The 20,546-nt window shown below is 33.6% G+C and overlaps 2 protein-coding genes across 4 annotated transcripts; both read left to right on the top strand.

The window, feature by feature from the left end:
- The first annotated feature begins 7,512 nt into the window (after positions 1-7,512).
- Positions 7,513-12,432, top strand: LOC107913631 (BTB/POZ and MATH domain-containing protein 4). Of its 2 annotated transcripts, none has more exons than XM_016842279.2 (4): positions 7,513-8,098; positions 10,559-10,901; positions 11,044-11,323; positions 11,907-12,432. In XM_016842279.2, the coding sequence occupies exons 1-4, from the start codon at positions 7,725-7,727 to the stop codon at positions 12,176-12,178; spliced, it is 1,269 nt and encodes a 422-aa protein (XP_016697768.1). In that variant the 5' UTR covers positions 7,513-7,724; the 3' UTR covers positions 12,179-12,432. The 2 variants fall into 2 exon arrangements, with proteins under 2 accessions (XP_016697768.1, XP_016697769.1); XM_016842280.2 differs by lacking the exon at positions 7,513-8,098 and adding an exon at positions 8,913-10,016.
- Positions 12,433-13,631: 1,199 nt separating this feature from the next.
- On the top strand, positions 13,632-18,656 carry LOC107913630 (cationic amino acid transporter 4, vacuolar). 2 transcript variants are annotated; one of them, XM_016842277.2, is made up of 15 exons: positions 13,632-13,775; positions 13,897-14,085; positions 14,474-14,675; positions 14,772-14,856; positions 14,950-15,090; positions 15,169-15,287; positions 15,376-15,472; positions 15,945-16,117; positions 16,229-16,295; positions 16,418-16,576; positions 16,676-16,946; positions 17,261-17,369; positions 17,837-17,949; positions 18,032-18,107; positions 18,209-18,656. In XM_016842277.2, exons 2-15 carry the CDS (start codon positions 13,926-13,928, stop codon positions 18,363-18,365), a joined length of 1,929 nt encoding a protein of 642 aa, XP_016697766.1. In that variant the 5' UTR covers positions 13,632-13,775; positions 13,897-13,925; the 3' UTR covers positions 18,366-18,656. The 2 variants fall into 2 exon arrangements, with proteins under 2 accessions (XP_016697766.1, XP_016697767.1); XM_016842278.2 differs by having other exon boundaries at positions 13,643-13,775; positions 16,676-16,937.
- Positions 18,657-20,546: the final 1,890 nt, after the last annotated feature.

Raw genomic sequence — 20,546 nt, 5'->3', positions numbered from 1 at the left:
TACAGGCTTCTCGTTCTCCCTTCTTTGTTCGACTCCAATGTTACAGCTTCTTTCCCAATGCCTCAAGCTTTACCAGTAAATTATTTGTTATCGATGCCCAATAAACCCAAATTTTATCCTCAACCGACCCCTCTAGACACCAGTCCGTATCAAAATGAAATTTCATTTGTCCTTTCCCAACCCTTATGTTACATCGACCTCTTGTATCCACCAAAATCAAACAATGATCAAAAAAAGAATGGCTCATATGTGCAACCAAAAATTTAGGAAACTTACTCCACCACTTTGAATTTGCAACCCTATATCAAGCCTTTCCCGAATATTATTTGCAACCAATTTTCCTCTCTCCCAAGTGAACCATGTCCCTGTAAAGCCCAAATCACTGATGTCACAGTCAAGTAAAGTAGTGCGAAAAGCTTCCATGTTTTTTTCCCACAAATACAACCACCTTTCTTCTCAAATGAGAATGTCATCTCATTAAAATCCACCACAACTACGCATGAAAAAGTTTGATCTTGACCCAAATAACAAAAAAGGTCACATGTGTTGTTTCGGAATCTTTCATTTGGATGCCCATAAAAATCGGTAAAACTCCATATCAACCCGTCTTGTTCTTCACGAACCTCTATATCTATATGATGTTACGAATAACCCGGTAAAATGACCACATCATATTGCCTCCAACCTAGTGATAATCCACCTTTAGATCCAACAGCTCCTACATCAGTACCGTTTTAAAAACCACATTTCCTCCTAACACTTTCCATTCATCTAGCACTAATCTTTGTTTCCATTAGAAACAAAAGTTAGGGACAAACTTCTCTTATTTTTTTCCTGAAATGATGAACTACCCATGGCTTCCATAACCCACGGGCATTCCAACTTAAAGTTTTCATTATGACTGACTACCCTGCCTAGCATAGCCAACCGATGTCTTTTCATTACTGTTTGGCACTCTAGTTTCTCCTAAAAGAAAAACTTAAGATGTTCTTCCCAATTTACTTTGTCTTTTCTTCCATCTTCTACTTGGATAGGGTTATTTTCGTCATTTGATCTTATCTCCATAAGCCCACTAATAGCTGACTCAAAATGTAACAACCCATTTTTAGTGGTGTCAAAAATAGTGGTTTCAGGAACATGATTTCGATGAGCGGGTTAGTATTTTATTAATTATTTAATATTTATGAATATTTATTAGATTTGTATTAAAAGTTGGTTAAGAAATTTTATCGTTTAGCTAGTTAATTAAATAAAAAAGACTAAATTGTAAAAGATGAAAAATTTGATGTATATTAGTTAAATGTGTCAAATAGATATGAAAAGGAAAATTTATGGACTCAATGGGTAAAAATACCACATATTTAGTTAGTGGATGATTATGGATTAGTTTTGGTGTAATTTTGATGGTTTATAAATGTCAATTTTGTAATTTGGTAAATTGGTAAATTAAATTAAAGATGGTAAAAATAGTATCATCTTCTTCTTCCTTTTCTTTTTGTTTACAAACTGAAAAAAGCCATAGCTAAAGAGGAAGCATCCAACCAAGCTATCTTGGTGTGCATGTGAGTGATTTTGATCTTGTTTTTAATGGTTTTTATGTTTTTGTTGTCGTTTTAACTTAATCTAGCTAACTCGGGGACCAATTTGTAAAATTGTTAAAATTTTAGGGTTTTACCTGAATAAATTGGAAGTGTTTGTGAGTTTAGTTGATATATTATTAAGGCTGGTAGTTAGATATATGTATTTTGTTAAGTGATTTTTTATTATTTTAATATTTAGGGATTAAATTGTTGAAATAGTAAAAGTTCATGTAGATTTTGTGAAATGATGAAAAATATGGATGGTTTAGAAACCCTTAGAAATATGGTTAGCATGGTTGATGGCTAAAAATAATAATTTTGCAAATTTTGGGTTTAATGACTAAATTGCATAAAAGGTAAATGTTGGGGTAATTTTGTAAAATAATCATGGAAGGGCTTAATTGTATAAAATTTCTTATTTAAGTGAAGGAATATTATTAATTGAATGAAATTTCTATTTAGATCAAGAAATGCAACAGCCAGATTTAAATCGAGGAAAAGCTAAAGTTTCAGACTAGTTGTCAATAGGGGTATGCAAATTTCGGGTAAAACCGAATTAATTCAGTGAGGGTCGGTTAATAATTTTTTGAAAGTTCAGTTAACGATTAATTCGGTTCGAAATCAGTCAGTTAACCAAATTAACCGAATTTAATAAATAATATTATAATATATATAAGTATTCGCTTGGTTCAGTTAATTTTTTGGAAATATAAATTAACCGGTCGGTTAAGTCGGTTAATTTTTTATATGTTTTATACTTGTTTTAACCAAAAATGAAAAAAAACATATAAATTCCGATTAATTCGGTTAACTGATCGAATTAAACGAAAAAGTTCGGTTCGGTTAATTTTTTTTTGAAAAAATTTTGGTTCGGTTAACGGTTAAGGGTTTAAAAGGTTAGTTCTGGTCAGTTAACCGATTGAACACCCCTAGTTGTCGACTCTATTTTTGCAACCATTTTTGTCGAGGTAAGTTCATATAAGTATTAAACTTATTAATTGATGTTTTGAATGTAATGTTAATAAATATTATACTGTGTAATTTAGATTGATAGTTGTACGATGTTTGGTATTAGATCAAATTGTGATATTAATTAAATTGGATGTTATATTTGAAAAATATGTATTTCATGAAAGCATGTTTGATATAGTATAATGCAATGCAAATAAAATATTTGGATATATACAATGGTCTTGTTTGAACCTTGTGGATACTTAGGATACACATGACATGTCATTAGGGGTTATATGGTTTCGGGTGCTAGTCTTGGATGTCCTACTGATGGTGAGGTCCTACATTTGTTGCGGATTCTACATAGCTCCTGTGAGTAGCATCGTGTAGCTTAATGTAACCCACAACTCGTGTGAGCATATACGATTACATGTTACAATCACAGCTCGTGTGAGCATTTCCCGAGTATCAGATGATATCCATTTGGTTCAACGGGTGATTAAGGTTTAATCCGAATATGTATATACATGAAATGATTATTAAAAGATGAAATAGAAAATGTTGATATATATACTTGAAATGAAAAAGGTATTATTCGAATACGTGATGGATGAAATATATATTGAATGCTTATTGATATATGTTCCATGAATTGGTTGGATTTATATGTTCATCTATACACCTACTAACCTTGTGAAGTGGTGTGTTTAGGAAAGGAAACTTTGCTCATGATTTAATGAAATTATGCTTGGTTTAATCGTATTATGTTCGGTAAGTTTAAGTTTCCTTTATACGAGCTTACTAAGCACTAGTTGCTTATGTAGTTGTTTTCTTTATCTTGTAGATCATCGAAAAGCTCGACCAATTGGAATTTCATCGAAGTACAATCACACTATCCATCCCTCTCTTTGGTAGTTTTTGGTTACTTAGTTTATGGTTATAAATGGCATGTAATAGGTGTTTTGAGCTATTTTGCCAATATGGTGTGATTTGATCTGACCTATAACTACTTGCATATATGGTTTTGGTTTGGCTTGTAAATGTCTAAGTTTAGGTGTTTTATGGACACTTTGGTTATGCCTATATAAAGTGTTAAAGTTTTTGTGGTTTATATTGAGAATGAAATGGCTTTTTGGCATGATTGTTATATGTTTAAGGTGCGGGCTTGTAGTTTTGTCCTTGAGTTGATTTGGTGTATGAATTGTAGTGCCTATTGATGGCATATTGGTTAGACGTAGGATGAATGATGTTTGGCATGTTTTTGGTGTCCTTGAATGTGTTTTAATCATGTGAAAATATCTAGAAATGGTTTGGCTTGGTATGTAAGAAATGGTGATTGAAATGGCTTGCATTAGGGGTTATTTAGGGAGCACATGGGCTGTCACACGGTCGTGTGCCACACATGGCCACACCACAAGGCTATATGTCACACATGGCCACACCACAGGGTCATGTGTCCTTTAAATTTTAAGTGCAGGATGAATCACACAGTCACAAAGGGTTATACGGCTTGACAACATAGCCGTATGACCTAACTTCGAATGCACACATGGTCTGGCACATGACCTACGACACGGTTGTGTGACCCTATTTTGAATAGCCATACAGGTGGGCAAACGGGCTAGGACACGGCCGTGTGTCCCATGTCTTTAAGTCACACGACCTAGGTTATGTCACACGACCTGGCCACACAGCCGTGTGACCCCTTTTTCCAAAATTTTTTAATTTTTTCAAAACTTTCTGTTTGCTTCAAAATGGTCATTGAATGTTCCCAAACTATTTAAGGCTTGTAAGTGTATTTCCACTATAAATAAAATATGTTTTTGAATGTTATTGTTTAATTTGAATAATTGTTTCAGTTTGAAATTAAATGTTTCTAATTGTACTGTAATACTCCGTAAACCTAATTCGGTCACGAAGATGGGTTGGAGGTGTTACACAAGATCACTATGCCCAAAACCCTTTATAAAAACGCCATGCACTCTCAGCAACATCTCGTCGGTAGTGGAGCCTAATTGATTATGATTGATATTAGAATAATGATTCCTTGGTATGTCCCCACAATTACGTAAGATGGGATTCCTTTCCTTATTCAGACTCTAGCTCCTCATTTCATCTAACTCACGCAACCAACGGCTAACTCCCATCGGACCCCTTCTTATCGGAGCTCTCAAAGTAATATCCCATCCAAAAACAATCTGTGTCAAATCCACCCTTACCCGCACCGGATAGAAGCTTTCACCATGACCAAGCCTTCCACAGATGAAAAAAAAACAGGCTAAGCTTTTCATAATGAAACCTAGCATAATACGTTCGGTCACCCAAATTAATCTTCTTTTTCTATTTACGGGCCAGCCGCACATCTAAACGAACCTTCAGCCTCATGTACCGCTTTACCCCTAAAGGAGGAACCTTTGTATCGTAGATCAAAAAATCACCCAAAAAAGTTCCAAACCGTCCTGCAATTGTTTCCGACATTAGACCCGGAGGTAAGTCATGTATCTGGACCCAAAACTTAGCATGATGAAGAGGCAATGGGTGTGGGTCTTGTCTTGTCTATAACTTCATCATCATCAGTAAATGGTTATTGAAAAACCATGGCATTCCTTCAAAAACCTTATTCAGATCAACTTTATAAAAAGACTTAAACAAATAACGCTTCTCAACCAAATCAATACTAGCAATACCTCCAATAGGATGCCATAAATCAGCCACGGTGTTTCTTAAAGACAGAAAATGGACCACACTATCTGTTAAGCAATTCTTACCAAACAAAATCGAAAGTCTTCTTCAGTCTCGAGTTTTCCTCCTGAAAAGCCTCCTCCTCCTTGTCAGCGAGATTCAGATTCGCCATCTCATCCTCCATAGATGCATTAATCCAATTTGAAAACCTAACAGTAACTGCAAAAGAGAACTGGAAAATGGTGTCACCAAAGACATACGAAAATCGTGCCAGAGAGTGGCAAATAGAACAACATAATTTTTCCAGTGTTCTGGTTATTTTTTGAAACACAAGTCTATTTTTAAAAAAGAATTTATCAAGAGGAGGAGAGCGAAAATGTTTGTAATTAGCACTAAAAAAGAAAAAAAAATTACTTTCACGTAGTTTTAAATTAACTACACGAAAGCACATTTTATTTTTAAAATACCATATAATTAGTGGAGTAGCCAAGGGGCTAGCAGGGGCCCCAGCCTCCCTAAAATGAAAAAATTTTCATTTAGGCCCCTTTTAAATTTATAAAAATTTAAATAAGCAAAGGTAAAATTTCACTTTAACCCTCCCTAAAAATGATAAAAATTTGATTTAATCCTTTAAAAATTATAAATATATAGATATTAAAGTGGTGAAATTGTATTTTTACTATCGTAAAAATATACAATTTAATTTTGACCCCTAAAAAGATTTTCTGGCTTCACCTATACATAAAATCTAATTGAGAGGAAATTCTTTAATAATCTTATTAATTGGACTTCAATTGTTAAATAAAAAAAGAGATATAATTAGATTCCTAAAATTAAAAAAAAAACCAATTTAATGTATAAAGAATATTACTGAAAGCATAATTAAAGTTGGTATATCTAAAATAAATTAATTTAGCTATTTATGCAGTTCAATAATCTCTCTTGTCACATTCACACCATTAATCATAACGTAATAAGTAAATATAATTAAATTTAAAAAAGAATGCATATTAGTTCCGTACTGCTTAGAAAGTAGTCAATTTACTGATCTCTTGTCCTCATTATATGAATTGTCATATGTGTGACAAACAATTCGTTGGTGTTCTATGCAGTGTCTCAAATTCATGAGGCTATGAACCTTGGGTTTGCAGGGGGGGTCGGAATATTAATACAAAATAGATATTTTTAAAGTAGATCTTTTAACAAAGTATTTTTAAATTTGTAATAATCTTGATCATCAAAATTTAAGAAAGTAAAAGAAGGTAAATGCTCAATTTATATTAGATATTGTAATTATTTAAGTTTATTGTTTTTACCTAATTAATATTTAGATATTAACTTTACTTTTACCAAATTAATATTTATATACTTATTTGTCTTAGTTTATCAAATTAAACTAAAAACATAAAAATTATAAATTCTATAATAATAAAAAATTGAGAAAGCTAAACACATATTTATTTTATCTTTAGGCACTAATTATGATATAAAAATAAAATTTAAAAAACTCAAAATGATTTAAATGAAATTTTACAAAGTTCAAGGTTCACAAATGCTCTTAGCTCGCTAGGTTAGGTGTAGGTATAATTAACTTAAAAGACAAAAGTGTAATATGTTAATTTTTTTTTTAACTAAAAACTATAACAAAATGACATTTGAAGTATGAAAATGTATAAAAGAAGTTTAAATATCAAAAACAAAAATCAAGTAAACTTCATAAACCAAATCATTAATTAAACCATTACTTAAAAATAAAATAAAAAAATGTTATTCTTGTTTCAACCTACATGCAAGGGCAATTTACATTATTCAACTCCTCTAACTTAGAAATCAAATTCATTAATTTCGATTTCATTTCTCACTCAACTGATTAATTAATTTATTAATTATTATAGTTTAAGTATGCTTCTTGTCTCTTTACTCACATTTTTAAAATTTAATTTTCTTAAAAGTCTAATTAATAAGATTTTCGCATTATGTGATATTTTTAAAATAAGAAATTATTTATACAACTAATACTACATATTTGAAAAGAATTACAATAAGTCTAAATAACAAACACGACTAGTACGATTCGAACTCAGGCTACATATGGAATTTGTTTTTTAAAATTTAAAAGACCTTCACTTAGTTTAAATTGATATGTGAGAAATTTGTTTATTTTAAAAGCACCACATAACCAATTCATTAATTGAACTTCAAGTATTAAATCGAAAAGAGGAAAAACAAATTTCTAAAATTAAAAATAAAAAGACTAGATTTTAAAGGTGTAAAGAGTATAGGGATTGAGAGCAGAGTTAAACCTAATTAGAATATGATTTAGCTATTCATAACGTTCGTGGGCGAGCCAATAACCTCTCTCGTCACATTCACACCATTAATCATAAAAATCCAATTAATTTTAAAAGGAATGCCAAATTCATCCTTCCCTGTTTCCTGACTAAAATTTTCTTTCACTTTCCCAAGAAAACAACCAAAAATCCCAGAAACCTCTAAAAACTCCCCCAACCCATGCCCTCTCCTCTGGGTTCACCGACAAGCTCCCGGTCTGTAACCCAGACCGTCAATGGCTCCCACCGTTTCACGATCAAAGGGTATTCCTTAGCCAAAGGCATGGGCGTTGGCAAACACATAGCCAGCGAGAGCTTCACCGTGGGAGGCTATCAATGGGCAATTTACTTTTATCCTGATGGTAAAAACCCAGAAGATCATTCAACCTATGTCTCCGTTTTCGTAGCTTTAGCAAGCGAAGGCACAGATGTTAGAGCCCTTTTCGAGTTAACTCTTTTGGATCAAAGTGGGAAAGGGAAACATAAAGTTCATAGCCATTTTGATCGAGCTCTTGAAAGTGGCCCTTATACCCTTAAGTATAGGGGAAGCATGTGGTAAGGAAATCGCTTCTTCGTTTTTAAATTGTTTTATCTTTTGGGTGTTCTAATACCGATGAACTTTGGTTTTCTGTAAAGGCTTTTGGTAGAATTTTCTATTTTTTTAGGGAAATAAGGGTTTGTAGAAGGATTATTGAAAAAAAAAAAGGAAACGATTGATTTATTGTTTAAATTCTTAGTTAAATTTTAGGGTTTTTTTTGCGAGGGACTATTCTGGTTGATGGGTTTGAAGAATTTTGGTAGCGGGTTAAAGAAATGAGTGTAGAAAAAAAGGGGGAAATGAGAAATATTGATGCTTTTGAAGAATTAGACGTGAATGGGAAATGATGGTTTGATGAAGGATGTATGATAAATGCACTGGAAATTGAGAATAATTTTGCTACTTGGCCTCAGCTCAAGTGGTAAGGATGGCGATATGAGTTCAAACTTTAGATTCCAGCCATATTGCTCCCTTTTGTACCGAACAAAATCAGAAATTTTGATATTTTCTAGTTTATTGGTCTGTGATTGTTGTTAAAGTTTTGTTCTCAAGCTTTGTGATGGATATTTTGTACAATGTTTTAAATGACAGTGAGAAAATAAATAATGGAGAAAAAGGATCATTAACAAATTGAAAAATTGGGATTGTTAGATAGGGATTGATTAATAGAAGGGATTAATCAGAATAGATTGTATCTAGGTATATTGAGTGGTACTTATGGAAACGATAAAACTTGTCATATCATACTCAAGGATGATGCAACTTTTTACTGAGTTTTTATGTCAAAATGAAGGTGTAGTATTCACTACACTATTGAAGCAAATAATCTTTGCCAAAGAAAAAAAAAGAAAAAGAAAGGATCTCTTTTGGGAGTGGTTATCATGTTAATTAAAATTCAAGATTGTAAGTTCATGGTATTTCTATTCCTGCCAAACCTGCATTTTACTCTTAAAAGTTTATCAAAACATAAGCCATCAATGCGGTTATTTGCCTCTTCATGCTATTGGAGTAAGTTGCTGGTACCATTTTTAGAGTTAGAGTTCCATCATAAATTTGTTGTTAACATTCTTAAATAAGCATCTGTCTTAAGTGGTAGAATAGCAAAGAAATGGTCAGTCAATTCTTAGTCATGACATGCAAATTCTGTTAGAACTTCTTGTTATGAAATTAACTCTACTTGGAACTAAAGTGGACTTAATTTCACTTTACAGAATGGGAAAAATGAAAAAAACGCTAGACAGTAAAATTTACGGAAATAGAACTAGGATAAGACAGATAGGATAATAAATAAAAAATGTTCACTGAAATGCGCAAATAAATACTTAACCAGCTGGTAGATGCACCGGATTGCATGGGATGTATGCATTTATGGGGATTATCTGTCTCCCTTTTTAGAGCAAATGAGAAAAAGAGTCTTACAGAATATGGTTTCATTTTTGAGATCCACTTTACGTCTTGCTCTTCCATGAACTCTTTCTGCATATGTACTCCTTTGCCTATACATGAAAGAGGAAGGAGGAAGATATCTCGGTGCCTTATAATGCTTCTGTTCTTTAGAGTTTTGCTACCATATCTCTCTCTCTCTTCGTGTCAGCATGGTTATGAGGAGGGCAAGGAAGGAGATGAGGAACAATATCTGCTTTTTCCTTGCACCACTAGCATATCTCTTGGGTTGAATACTTGGTTCCCTTAAGGGGAGCATAAGATGAGTTTTTTTCTTTTTCAAGTTAACATTTATTATTTCTTCATAAGATGAAATCTCAATTAGTTATACTTACTAAGCTATTTTTATGATCATTGGATTTCATCCATGTGGAGAATCTCTTCTCGTTACACAACCTTTGATGTTTGTCTTATTCACTTTTCAACTTTGACGCATACCCAGTGTTACTCAAGCTTGGGGTTGAATGTTGGCTACGTGTATGTGTCTGAAAGGTCTGGTCATTTTTTCTAAGTATTTCCATTCATTTGGAGAGTTGTACTTTCTTATTCATATCCGAATATGAGTCCAACACATCTTTCAGTGAAAATGAAGGGTTGGAGCAACATAGAACATAACCATATCATTGCTTTAGATGGCTAGGAATCTCTTATGAAGAGTTTATCACCTTAATTTTTTTATTATTGTACCACTACAACTTGTTATTTATTGTTAAAAAAAGTTAACCGTGGATAATAATAATAGTTATTTATTTTCTATTTTATGAGTAGTCTACTGGTTTTCGAATATGTCAGATTCATGTAACATTTATGTTTACCATATATAAACAAAGCAAAAGTGGACTGTTCACATAATTTAAGTTGGGCCTACCCACCAGTTTTAGTTAATTACGGTCATACTTCTTTCAGGACTAGGGTTCTATTTTTCCCTCTTATCTTATTTGAAGCATATATTTTGAGTTCAATTGCTTGCCTACACTTGACTCATTTTCACTTTCAATGGGTTGAAATCAATTCAATGTCTTCTTTGTTTTCAGGGGATACAAGCGTTTCTTCAGGCGGGCTATGCTTGAAACATCTGATTTCCTCAAGGATGATTGCTTAAAAATAAATTGCACTGTTGGTGTTGTAGTTTCTGAAACAGACTGCCCAAGGTTGCACTCAATACAGGTCCCTGAGTCTGATATCGGTTCCCATTTTGGCATCTTATTGGAAAATGAAGAAGGGTCAGATATTACTTTTAATGTGTTTGGGGAAAAGTTTCATGCTCACAAGCTGGTATTAGCTGCTAGGTCTCCTGTATTTGAAGCTGAATTTTCTGATCGGATGGAAGATGATAATGAAATAGTTGTTACAGATATGGAGCCTAAGGTTTTTAAGGTAACATTTTCTACCTCATTTCACTTACCTTAGATTTGGCTGTAATTCTGCTTAAATTCATGTTAGCTCTTTATATGGCACTAGAATCTGCTGTTGGTGTGGTTTTATTTTCCTAACATTCTCTATTATGTGTATTTGATAGGCTTTGCTGCACTTCATATACAGAGACAGTCTTATTGATGATGAGGAGTTCGTTGGGACTAGTTCATCTTCTATGCCATCTGTATCAGATGCATTGGCTGCAAAGTTGTTGGCAGCAGCAGACAAATATGACTTGCCTAGACTTAGACTGATGTGCGAATCTGTACTCTGCAAGGATATATCTGTGAACTCAGTCGCAAATATTTTAGCGCTGGCTGATCGTCATTATGCTATGGATCTAAAATCTGTTTGCTTAAAATTTGCTGCTGAAAATCTTGTTGGTAAGTTTTCAGTTCTTTTTTTTGCTTTTCCAAATTTTATGTTATATAGAAGCGCTGGACATCACCATGTGCAGGGTATAGTCTGGTGGCCTTTTCCAAATGTCTTGAGGTGATTCTCAGCATTCACCATTATGATGAACATGGAAAAAAAGTAGTAATTCCCTTTCCTGGCATGTTTGTGTGTATTCCAAATCTGAAAATGTCTTGAGATGATGCTAAGCATTCTTATTTATGATGAACGTAGTTTCTGAGAAGGGTCATATTTTGTATTTCTGGTTCCGGCTGTTTATGGACCCAGGCTCCGGGCAGCCTGCTGGTCTTACCTATTTGAGGTCAGGCTTCTGCCATGTTTTTCAAGCCTAAGTCAGCCTGTCCCAGCCCATGGGTCAGGTCAGTACCGAGTATTCCAGATCATAAAAGTGTCTTAGATAACATCATCTCATGTGGCCATTCTTTTCTCTTTGTGAGGCTTTTTGCTCTTCACAAATTCCTGAAGTTAGTGAAAATCCTGGAATCAAGAGCAGAGCCTAAGGTTCTCAGCACTCTTAACTTTGTCCAGTTTCTGACTATTCTATCGGTGCAGCTGTTATGCGTTCAGACGGTTTTGAGTATCTCAAAGAAAACTGCCCATCACTGCAGTCAGAGCTACTCAAGACTGTTGCAGGATGTGAGGAAGAATTCAGTGGTGGGGGAAAGAGCCGGAGCGTGTGGGCACATCTTTCTGATGGTGGTGATACAATTAACCGGAGTGTAAGGCAACAAACCTGGGAAAACGGAGGGGAACAAAATCAAGGCATGTGGGTTCAGCTTGATGGTGGTGGCGATGGCGAGGGGAGTCCAAGGCAAGAGGAATGATGCCGCAGCCGCAGCCGCAGCTGATGGGAACATGGTGGTACATTGTTTTTACAACTAACTTTGGAGGACATTAGATAGGGATAAAGCAAAAGAAAAGAAAAGAAAAACTATTAATTAGCGAGGAAAACATTTGCCTTGGCCTCTTTTTATCTCTATCTTATGAATGTTTCTTTTTTCTTTTAATGTTTTCATGTTGTTGTATTGTATGTTGTGTCTGTGACTAAGTTACCCTTGCAATGTACTTATGTTGGGCACATGCTACAGTATAATTTGCTCTTTAGGTTTGTATAAAAATATTAAATAAATAATCTTAAAAAGGAAAACAAAAAATCCATTGAAAATCATGTTTACCAACCATAAAGTATTACTGACATTCACTTATGTCTGCGTGTTGATTCTCATGTTGTCGCTTGTAAGAACCTAGACGGATTCAGTGATTAGGTTCAGAAAGCAGCTCTTTTATTCTTTCCTTTAAAAAAAAGAAAATCCTTTGAAACGATTGATTGGATCTTTGCCTAAAGTATTTTATATGCCTCACTTTCACTTTTGTAATACATGATAGAAGGCTTGATGTTTTCCAATTTTAAAAGCTTAAATTTTACCTCTTTTTATTTTAAAAATTGTATCAAAACTGTAAGTACTAGTTTCTTGCATAAAATATTTTAGGTGTCGAATAATGATCCAAAAATATTTAGAGTGCATGTATATTTTTTCTATCATATGTATTTACTTAATATTTTCTTATAAATATTTTAATCACAACTTAGACTATTCTATTTAATCTCTATTTATAGTAAACTCTTTTCTAAATTTGGAGTCACGAGTCAATTAGATAATGATGAAAAAAATAAACTATAATATTTTGAGAATGTTTTTGTTATTTTATAAATTTTATATTAAAAAATAGAAATATGAATAAACATAATAGGATTTTAATTCAAACCCCAATAATTTTTAGTAATTATATTTTTATCATTTAACTCAAGTTTGATATATTGTTTTTATATATATGTTTTATAAATATATGTATTACATAATTCCTTTTTTCACTATGCATAAGCCAAAATATAATTTCAATTATATATATTACATATATATATCATATTATGCGATACATAACAGATTATGTGTTTCATTACATAAGCATGTAGTTTTCACTTTCACATTCCTCAATCACCAGTATTAGTAATATATATAATTCATATTAATATAATAAAAAGTACTCAAAAATATATATAGTAAAAAGTTTTTTTATAGATACAATAAAAAAGATATCATATATTTATTTATTCTGTAATTAAATATTAGTTACCATTATTACTTTATTTTGATGGAGTTGTACAATATTAAATTGTGAATGATATCTCAACCAAAAAAAAAAAAATTGTAACCGATGTTATCGCATTTATTAAAAATGATCTTTTTTTCTATTAATGTCTTTAGTGACAAATCATGAGACATTGCTGTTTTAATGGTTTCTTTGTTTAGATTGGATGGCGATATAAATATGAAGACTCTTTTACACGTAACCACGACGTGTTCGCCCCATATTTAGACCAAAGCTGTTATCTCTCTGCCTCTTAGTTATCTCCAAAAGGTCAAAAACCTTTCTTCTTTCTAATTCTTTAACATTATTTGTCATATGGGTTTCCTGTAAATTCATCAAAAGCTCATTCATTTTATTCTTCTGCTAATAAAATTTTCACCCAACAAAACAGGAAGTAAACAAAAGGAATTTTTTTGAAGTATGATTGTTAGTATGCAAGACAAGGGTGAAGCACTACTTTCAAAGTGTTCAAAGGGTTTCAAAAGCTTAGTTAGAAGAAAACAAGTTGATTCGGTCCATGTAAGGAGAGAAGGTCACCAATTAGCCAGGAAACTAACTGCTCTTGACCTCACTGCCATTGGTATTCCTGCTATTACTTTGCTTCAATTTGTACTTCTGCTATTTGGGTTTATTTTATTTTATTTTTTGTTCATCTTATCTCATATTTTCATTTGGTATATATATTCTGGTTTTATAGGCATTTCAGTTTATTCCTGTTCTCTCCTGTTTTTTGGTTTTTGTTTTGAAGCAAAAGTGTCGGTTGTTTCTGTGAAAATTTGGTCTTTAGTGTAGTTTTAGTCATGGAGATGGAACCAGGGTGACTGAATACTGAGCTTGTTGAATTTGGGGGTGATGGGTGTTTGTTGGTTTTCTTTAAGGATTTTAATTCATGTTTGGAGCTATAGCGGTAGTCGTTTTAGATGTTTCATACACATTGACATTTGTTAAATGAATGTTGTATTAATCAGGAGTAGGGACAACCATTGGAGCTGGGGTATATGTTCTTGTTGGAACAGTTGCTAGAGAGCACACAGGACCTGCTCTTACTGTTTCATTTCTCATTGCCGGACTAGCTGCCGCGCTCTCCGCATTTTGTTATGCGGAGCTTGCTAGTCGTTGCCCATCTGCTGGGAGTGCATATCATTATGCCTATATATGCATAGGGGAAAGGTAAACTAAAATCATTGGATCATTTTATATTTTCCAGTTTTTCTATATAATTGCATCTGATTTCGGTTTGTAACGTAAGAATGTGGTTACTTGCAGTGTTGCTTGGTTGATCGGTTGGTCTTTGATTCTAGAATACACAATTGGTGGTGCTGCTATTGCTCGTGGCATATCACCGAATATAGTGAGGATTTACTTCTAAAATTTTGGCGTAATACTGTAATTTATTACCTCACTTGAGCGAATGTTGTAAGATCTTCATTGCTCTGTGTTTCAGGCCTTATTTTTGGGAGGTGAAGGTAATCTGCCTGCCTTTTTGGTTCGTCACACTATCCCTCAGCTCGGAGTTGTGGTGGATCCATGTGCAGCCATTTTAGTTCTTATCGTCACGTTTCTGCTGTGTGCCGGAATCAAGGAGGTGGACTATTGGTTTTCTATCTGTTTTAGGTGTATCAAGTTTTTTGTAAATGCTTTCATTTAACACTTGATATTACAGAGTTCACTGGTACAAACAATTGTTACAACGGTGAATGTGTGTGCCATGCTTTTCATTATAGTAGCTGGTGGCTATTTGGCTTGCAAGACTGGATGGGTTGGTTATGAACTTCATGGCCGGTAGCTATAATGTTTTTTTCTTCGACTTTGCTCAGTTTTTTTTTGAATGCTTTACTCTCCTTTTTATGTTTTCCTTTCAAGTTTGCAGGTTTTTCCCCTTTGGGCTAAATGGGATGCTAGCAGGATCTGCTATTGTGTTTTTTTCATATATAGGCTTTGATGCAGTTACTGGTGCTGCTGAAGAGGTATTACTGGATTTTCATGATGCTCTCCTGCCATTATCTATCTTTACCATAGATAAAATAAGCATGCTAAATACTAATATGTCCTTTTACATTGAGCCGATTCGCATGACTGACAAGGCACCTTATTATGATCTATTTTTGATATATATCCTTTTTCCCCTCTTCATGGCAGACAAAAAGACCTTTACGAGATTTACCATAGATAAAATAAGCACCCTAAATACTAATATGTCCTTTTACATTGAGTTGATTCGCATGACTGACAAGCCACCTTATTATGATCTCTTTTTGATATATATCCTTTTCCCCCCTCATCATGGAAGACAAAAAGACCTTTACGAGATTTACCATAGATAAAATGAGCACCCTAAGTACTAATATGTCCTTTTATGTTGAGTCGATTCGCATGACTGGCAAGCCACCTTATTGTGATCTCTTTTTGATATATATCCTTTCCCCCTCTTCATGGCAGACAAAAAGACCTTTACGAGATTTACCGTTGGGCATAGGGATGACTTTGACACTGTGTTGTATTTTGTACATGCTCGTATCAGTTGTTATTGTTGGCTTAGTTCCATACTATGCATTGAATCCAGACACTCCTATCTCCTCAGCTTTTTCTGCCAACGGAATGCAGTGGGCTGCGTAAGCATTGTATTCTTTTGGTAGTTCATGGTGTTGTTTCATCCTTTAATTTTTAAAGCCTGTGCTCCAAAACTTACTTTTGAACTCCATGTTTGGTTTTTATACTTGTAGATACATAGTCACAGCTGGGGCAGTTACTGCTCTCTGTGCAAGTTTGATGGGTTCACTTCTTCCTCAGGTAAGTTGATATTTACTTACAATTAGTAATTCTGGTTCATACTTCTATTGCTGCTTAACTGGTTCTAAATTTGCATGAGGATGTGGTATTGTACATATTTGACTTTATGCATATTTCTTCAGCCACGACTCTTGATGGCAATGGCCAGGGATGGATTATTACCTGCATTCTTTTCTGACATCAGTACACGCACCCAAGTTCCAGTAAAGAGCACAGTGACAACCGGTATGCTTGCTGCAGTATTGGCTTTTTTTATGGACGTTTCGGAATTGTCCGGGATGGTAAGTTGTTTCATACCAATTAACTATGAAGTACAAAAGTTTGTGGGGAAGAATGTATGTCTGTTAAGCATAAGATGCTTTTTTCTATCTCTGGTGCAGGTTAGTGTTGGTACTCTGCTTGCATTCACTGTTGTTGCAATTTCGATCTTAATACTCAGATATGCTCCTCCAGAAGAGGTGCCACTTCCATCATCTCTTCAACAGTTCATTGATTCAGTGAGGAAGCAGCTTGATGATGATAGTCAGTCGATGGAAAGAAAAGAATTTAATGATGCTGATATTGTCGAGCAAAGGCCAAGTCAGTCAGAGTATGGGGAGGCTTCAATTCAGTGTCCTCTTATTGAAAAGCAATTCTGTGAAGGTAATCAAGGTATACAAGTTCATTCAGATGGCAGTGTGCAGAAAGAATGAAATTAGGCAAAGAAATGCAACAATTTAACTATAGCTTTTATTTGTTAATAAAGGAGGCCTTGGAACCCTTCTGTATTGACCTCTCATAGTCAAAGAAGTAAAACGTACTCGTACATCCTCCTTATTATCTAGAATGTGCCCGTTTTTGTTGCTTTTGCTTTCAGAATTAGCATAGCCTATATCATTTATGAAAAATGCATTTGTTTACCATGTGACCGCATGTAGTTTTCATTTTCTCTAATGATAGCATTTTGTCTTCACATTCCTTTACAGATAAACAAAATCCGCGGAGACGGAGGAACATTGCAATTTGGAATATAGCCCTTTTCTGCATAGGTGTTCTTGTTCTTACATCTGCAGCTTCTGTTGAATACCTTCCAAGGTTTGTCAACTTTTTCGAAGTCTTTCTACTTTAGTTTCTTCATCTGGTGCTTGTAAATGTCATTCTCAAGAAAGCTGCCCTTCCCCAAATTTCACATTGTTAAGTATGCACTTGCCGACTAATTGACTTGTTAAGGCCTTTTAGCTCTTGTAGCAGGGACACATCTCACTCATGTAAGCTCAAATGCTTGCTTGGGTGCATTATGGTGGGGAAGGGAAAGGATTTCTTTATTTGCATGGATGGTCTAAAGAAAAATGAGATGCCTTCATGTGGAGGATGTAATTTAATGAGAAACATGAATTGAGCTGTTTCAGACTGATCGGACATGAGCTTAATGTCCTCAAGGCGGATAGACTGAGAATCTCATATCATATTTCTTTGGAATGTGGAATGACAAAGCATGATTTTATCATAGTTTATAAGTCAAACATTCTTATGCTTTTAATTGTCCTGTTGGGCTGTGTCAGCCTTGTTCATTTCAGTTTGGGCGCAGTCGGTGCAGCGATCCTGTTGTGCAGTTTGGTTGTTCTTGCATGTTTAAACCAGGATGAAGCTAGGCACAGCTTCGGGCACACAGGAGGTATGTTCAAATTTTTATGCAATAAACATGGATGAGATTTCGGTTTGAAACATAATATCCGTCACCTGTCATATGTTTACAGGTTTCCTTTGCCCGTTTGTTCCGTTTTTACCGGCAGCTTGCATTTTGATCAACTCATATTTACTAATGAGTCTTGGGTGAGTAATCAACCATGAACCTCTCTTCCTTTTGCTGAAATCTACCGACAGATGCATTCTATCAAATACTTTTGATAACCCCATTTGGTTCTGTGAAACAGAGTTGGGACATGGATCCGGGTTTCGATCTGGCTGATTATGGGGGCATTGGTTTACATATCTTATGGATGGCGCCACAGCTCCCTCACAAATGCAGTGTATGTTCCTATGGCATATCTCGACCACATTTACCGTGCATCGTCAAGTCATCAAGTTTGAACTCTGAACTTGTGGGGGAGGCATCAGTTGTCTTTAAGCATCTGCCATTTTTTAACAACAAAGATGCTTTACTTCAATGTATTATTCTTATTGTATATTTCTGAATCTTTGATCTTGCTGTACGGCGAAGCAGACTAGCAATACAATCAATCATGACTTTTTCATTTTTTTTTAAAATATAAGCACATATCTCTCCAAATGGGGAAGACTAAAAAATGAAAATACTGTTGTGGGATATGTATGAGTCAGGAACTGTATAAAAGCCTTTTTAATCTGATCAAAACTTGTTTATATGTGTTGTCTAATTGATATTTTGTTTTAGTTGGAAGAATTTGAAATGATGAGAGTGTAATATTTCTAATTATTTCCAGGCAAATCCATTTAATGAAAATATCTTCACTTATTCCATTTATAATGTCTTCGTATACTATTTTTTATTCATAAATACATTGTTTTTGGAAGATGATAGAAAATATATTGTGATGTGAAATGTCATCATAATTTGATACATCACTATATTAGCTTACGCAACAATAATGCATGGATTACTACTCACAGCTCTCCACATCTGATATTCACTATTTTCCTAAATTTTGCTCAACTCTTTCTTTCAGATAAGATTTAAGTTCACGTATTCTAAATTTTTCTCTCTTTATTTTTTTTGATAAATTTGTATTTTATTATCTAACGAAACAACGTCATGGCACTAATAGAGTAATAGTATTTATGTACATTCATTTGCTCTTTTTGATACAATGCTTAGAACTATTAAAAGCTTTTCTCAAACTCTTAAATATTGAAAGCTTTTCTCCAACTCTTAAATAGGAAAATAATGCACTTCAGCTCACTCGAACCCATGTCTTCCTACACTAACAACAATGTCAATACTAATCGAGTTAAGACAGTTCTATTTTTATTTTTATTAAATTAACAATTAATTGTTAGATTTAATAATGAATAATATAGTTAATTATTGAGTTGAATAATTAATTTGATTACAACTTATAACATTTTTCTTTTATGAATTCTGTCTTCTAAATACTTTATAAAGTATTTATCCAAAAGAATAGCTCACAGGTTCCCTCATTTAAATAAAAACTCTCCTCCAAATCACAATCATACTGAATTTGTCACCTTTTGCCGAACCTCAAAAGATGCTTCCAAAGTCTTTCTTTCAGTTCCCTGCTTCCTTCCATATACTACTATCAAAACCCCACCTTGTGAGCATTTAGATTAAAGCTGCAAGTTTATTCAAATAAATAAAGTTGCAGGTTATACTTTGTTCTGTGATTGCCTCCAAATCGATGTGAATGGTATTCCTCCATAAGTGTTCTATCTTTAAATTTTCGACATATAAATTTATTTGATAGGAATGTAAGCTTTTGATGTTACATTACCTTCGGAGGAACATAATATCAAAACTTTTTATTTAATAACTACCTTCTTAAGTTCTCTCACATTTCATCGAGTGGATGGGAAAGGCTTATCTCTAGAGGCAGATATGACTACCTTAAGCCTTCTTTCCATTGTCAACACAAAGGTAACGTCTATTACTTAAATTATTTCCCTACTTTTCTTTATTAAGTTTTTGACTTTTTGTTTATTTAGATTGTAAAATAACAAAGATTAATATAATATATTCTCATATAAACATTGTTCCTTTCATTTGGAGAAGTGGCAGAGATTGGTTACTTAAATAGCTTGTGGTTGTAAATGGTTATGGAATCCCTACCATTCATTTATGCGTCTGCTTCTCCCTTCTACTAACTTTTCCGTTGGTTCCATGAAATTTTTTTCCAGTCACTGTTAATTACAAATGATTTTGGGCTGGATAGATCGATCTAAAATTTTAGACTTGTATTTTAGGTTTGGGTTTAGTTCGAATTGAAAAATAGGCTTAAAATTTGTCCAAACTACGATCTAGATTAAAAATGTTGAACTCGAATTCAATCCGACCTACCTATATTAATTTCATTATATTATTTTTATATAAAAATAAATTTAAAAAATATAATATATCAAATACACTAAAAATATTAAAATAAATGTTTCCTAACAAATTAAAACTATGTTAAAAAAAGTTTTAGACTTAAATAATACTAAGACAAATGCCTCTAAAATAGTAGTAAAATTAACAATAAAATAAAAGTTATACAATATCCAAACAATAACAATAAAAAA

This window comes from Gossypium hirsutum, chromosome D11, assembly GCF_007990345.1.
Source record: "Gossypium hirsutum isolate 1008001.06 chromosome D11, Gossypium_hirsutum_v2.1, whole genome shotgun sequence".
Classification (NCBI taxonomy): domain Eukaryota; kingdom Viridiplantae; phylum Streptophyta; class Magnoliopsida; order Malvales; family Malvaceae; genus Gossypium; species Gossypium hirsutum.
The sequence above is the reverse complement of the archived record's forward strand: the minus strand, read 5'-3'. Positions and strand labels throughout refer to the sequence as shown.

What these genes read in the sequence shown, in the direction of transcription:
- LOC107913630 (XM_016842277.2), top strand. Translation starts at nt 13,926, where the DNA reads ATGATTGTTAGTATGCAAGACAAGGGTGAAGCACTACTTTCAAAGTGT. An exon ending in TATATATGCATAGGGGAAAG is followed by an intron (nt 14,676 to 14,771) that starts GTAAACTAAAAT and finishes GGTTACTTGCAG; the next exon opens with TGTTGCTTGGTTGATCGGTT. An exon ending in TTACTGGTGCTGCTGAAGAG is followed by an intron (nt 15,473 to 15,944) that starts GTATTACTGGAT and finishes TCTTCATGGCAG; the next exon opens with ACAAAAAGACCTTTACGAGA.
- LOC107913631 (XM_016842279.2), top strand. Translation starts at nt 7,725, where the DNA reads ATGCCCTCTCCTCTGGGTTCACCGACAAGCTCCCGGTCTGTAACCCAG. An exon ending in AAGTATAGGGGAAGCATGTG is followed by an intron (nt 8,099 to 10,558) that starts GTAAGGAAATCG and finishes CTTTGTTTTCAG; the next exon opens with GGGATACAAGCGTTTCTTCA. An exon ending in TGGAGCCTAAGGTTTTTAAG is followed by an intron (nt 10,902 to 11,043) that starts GTAACATTTTCT and finishes TGTATTTGATAG; the next exon opens with GCTTTGCTGCACTTCATATA.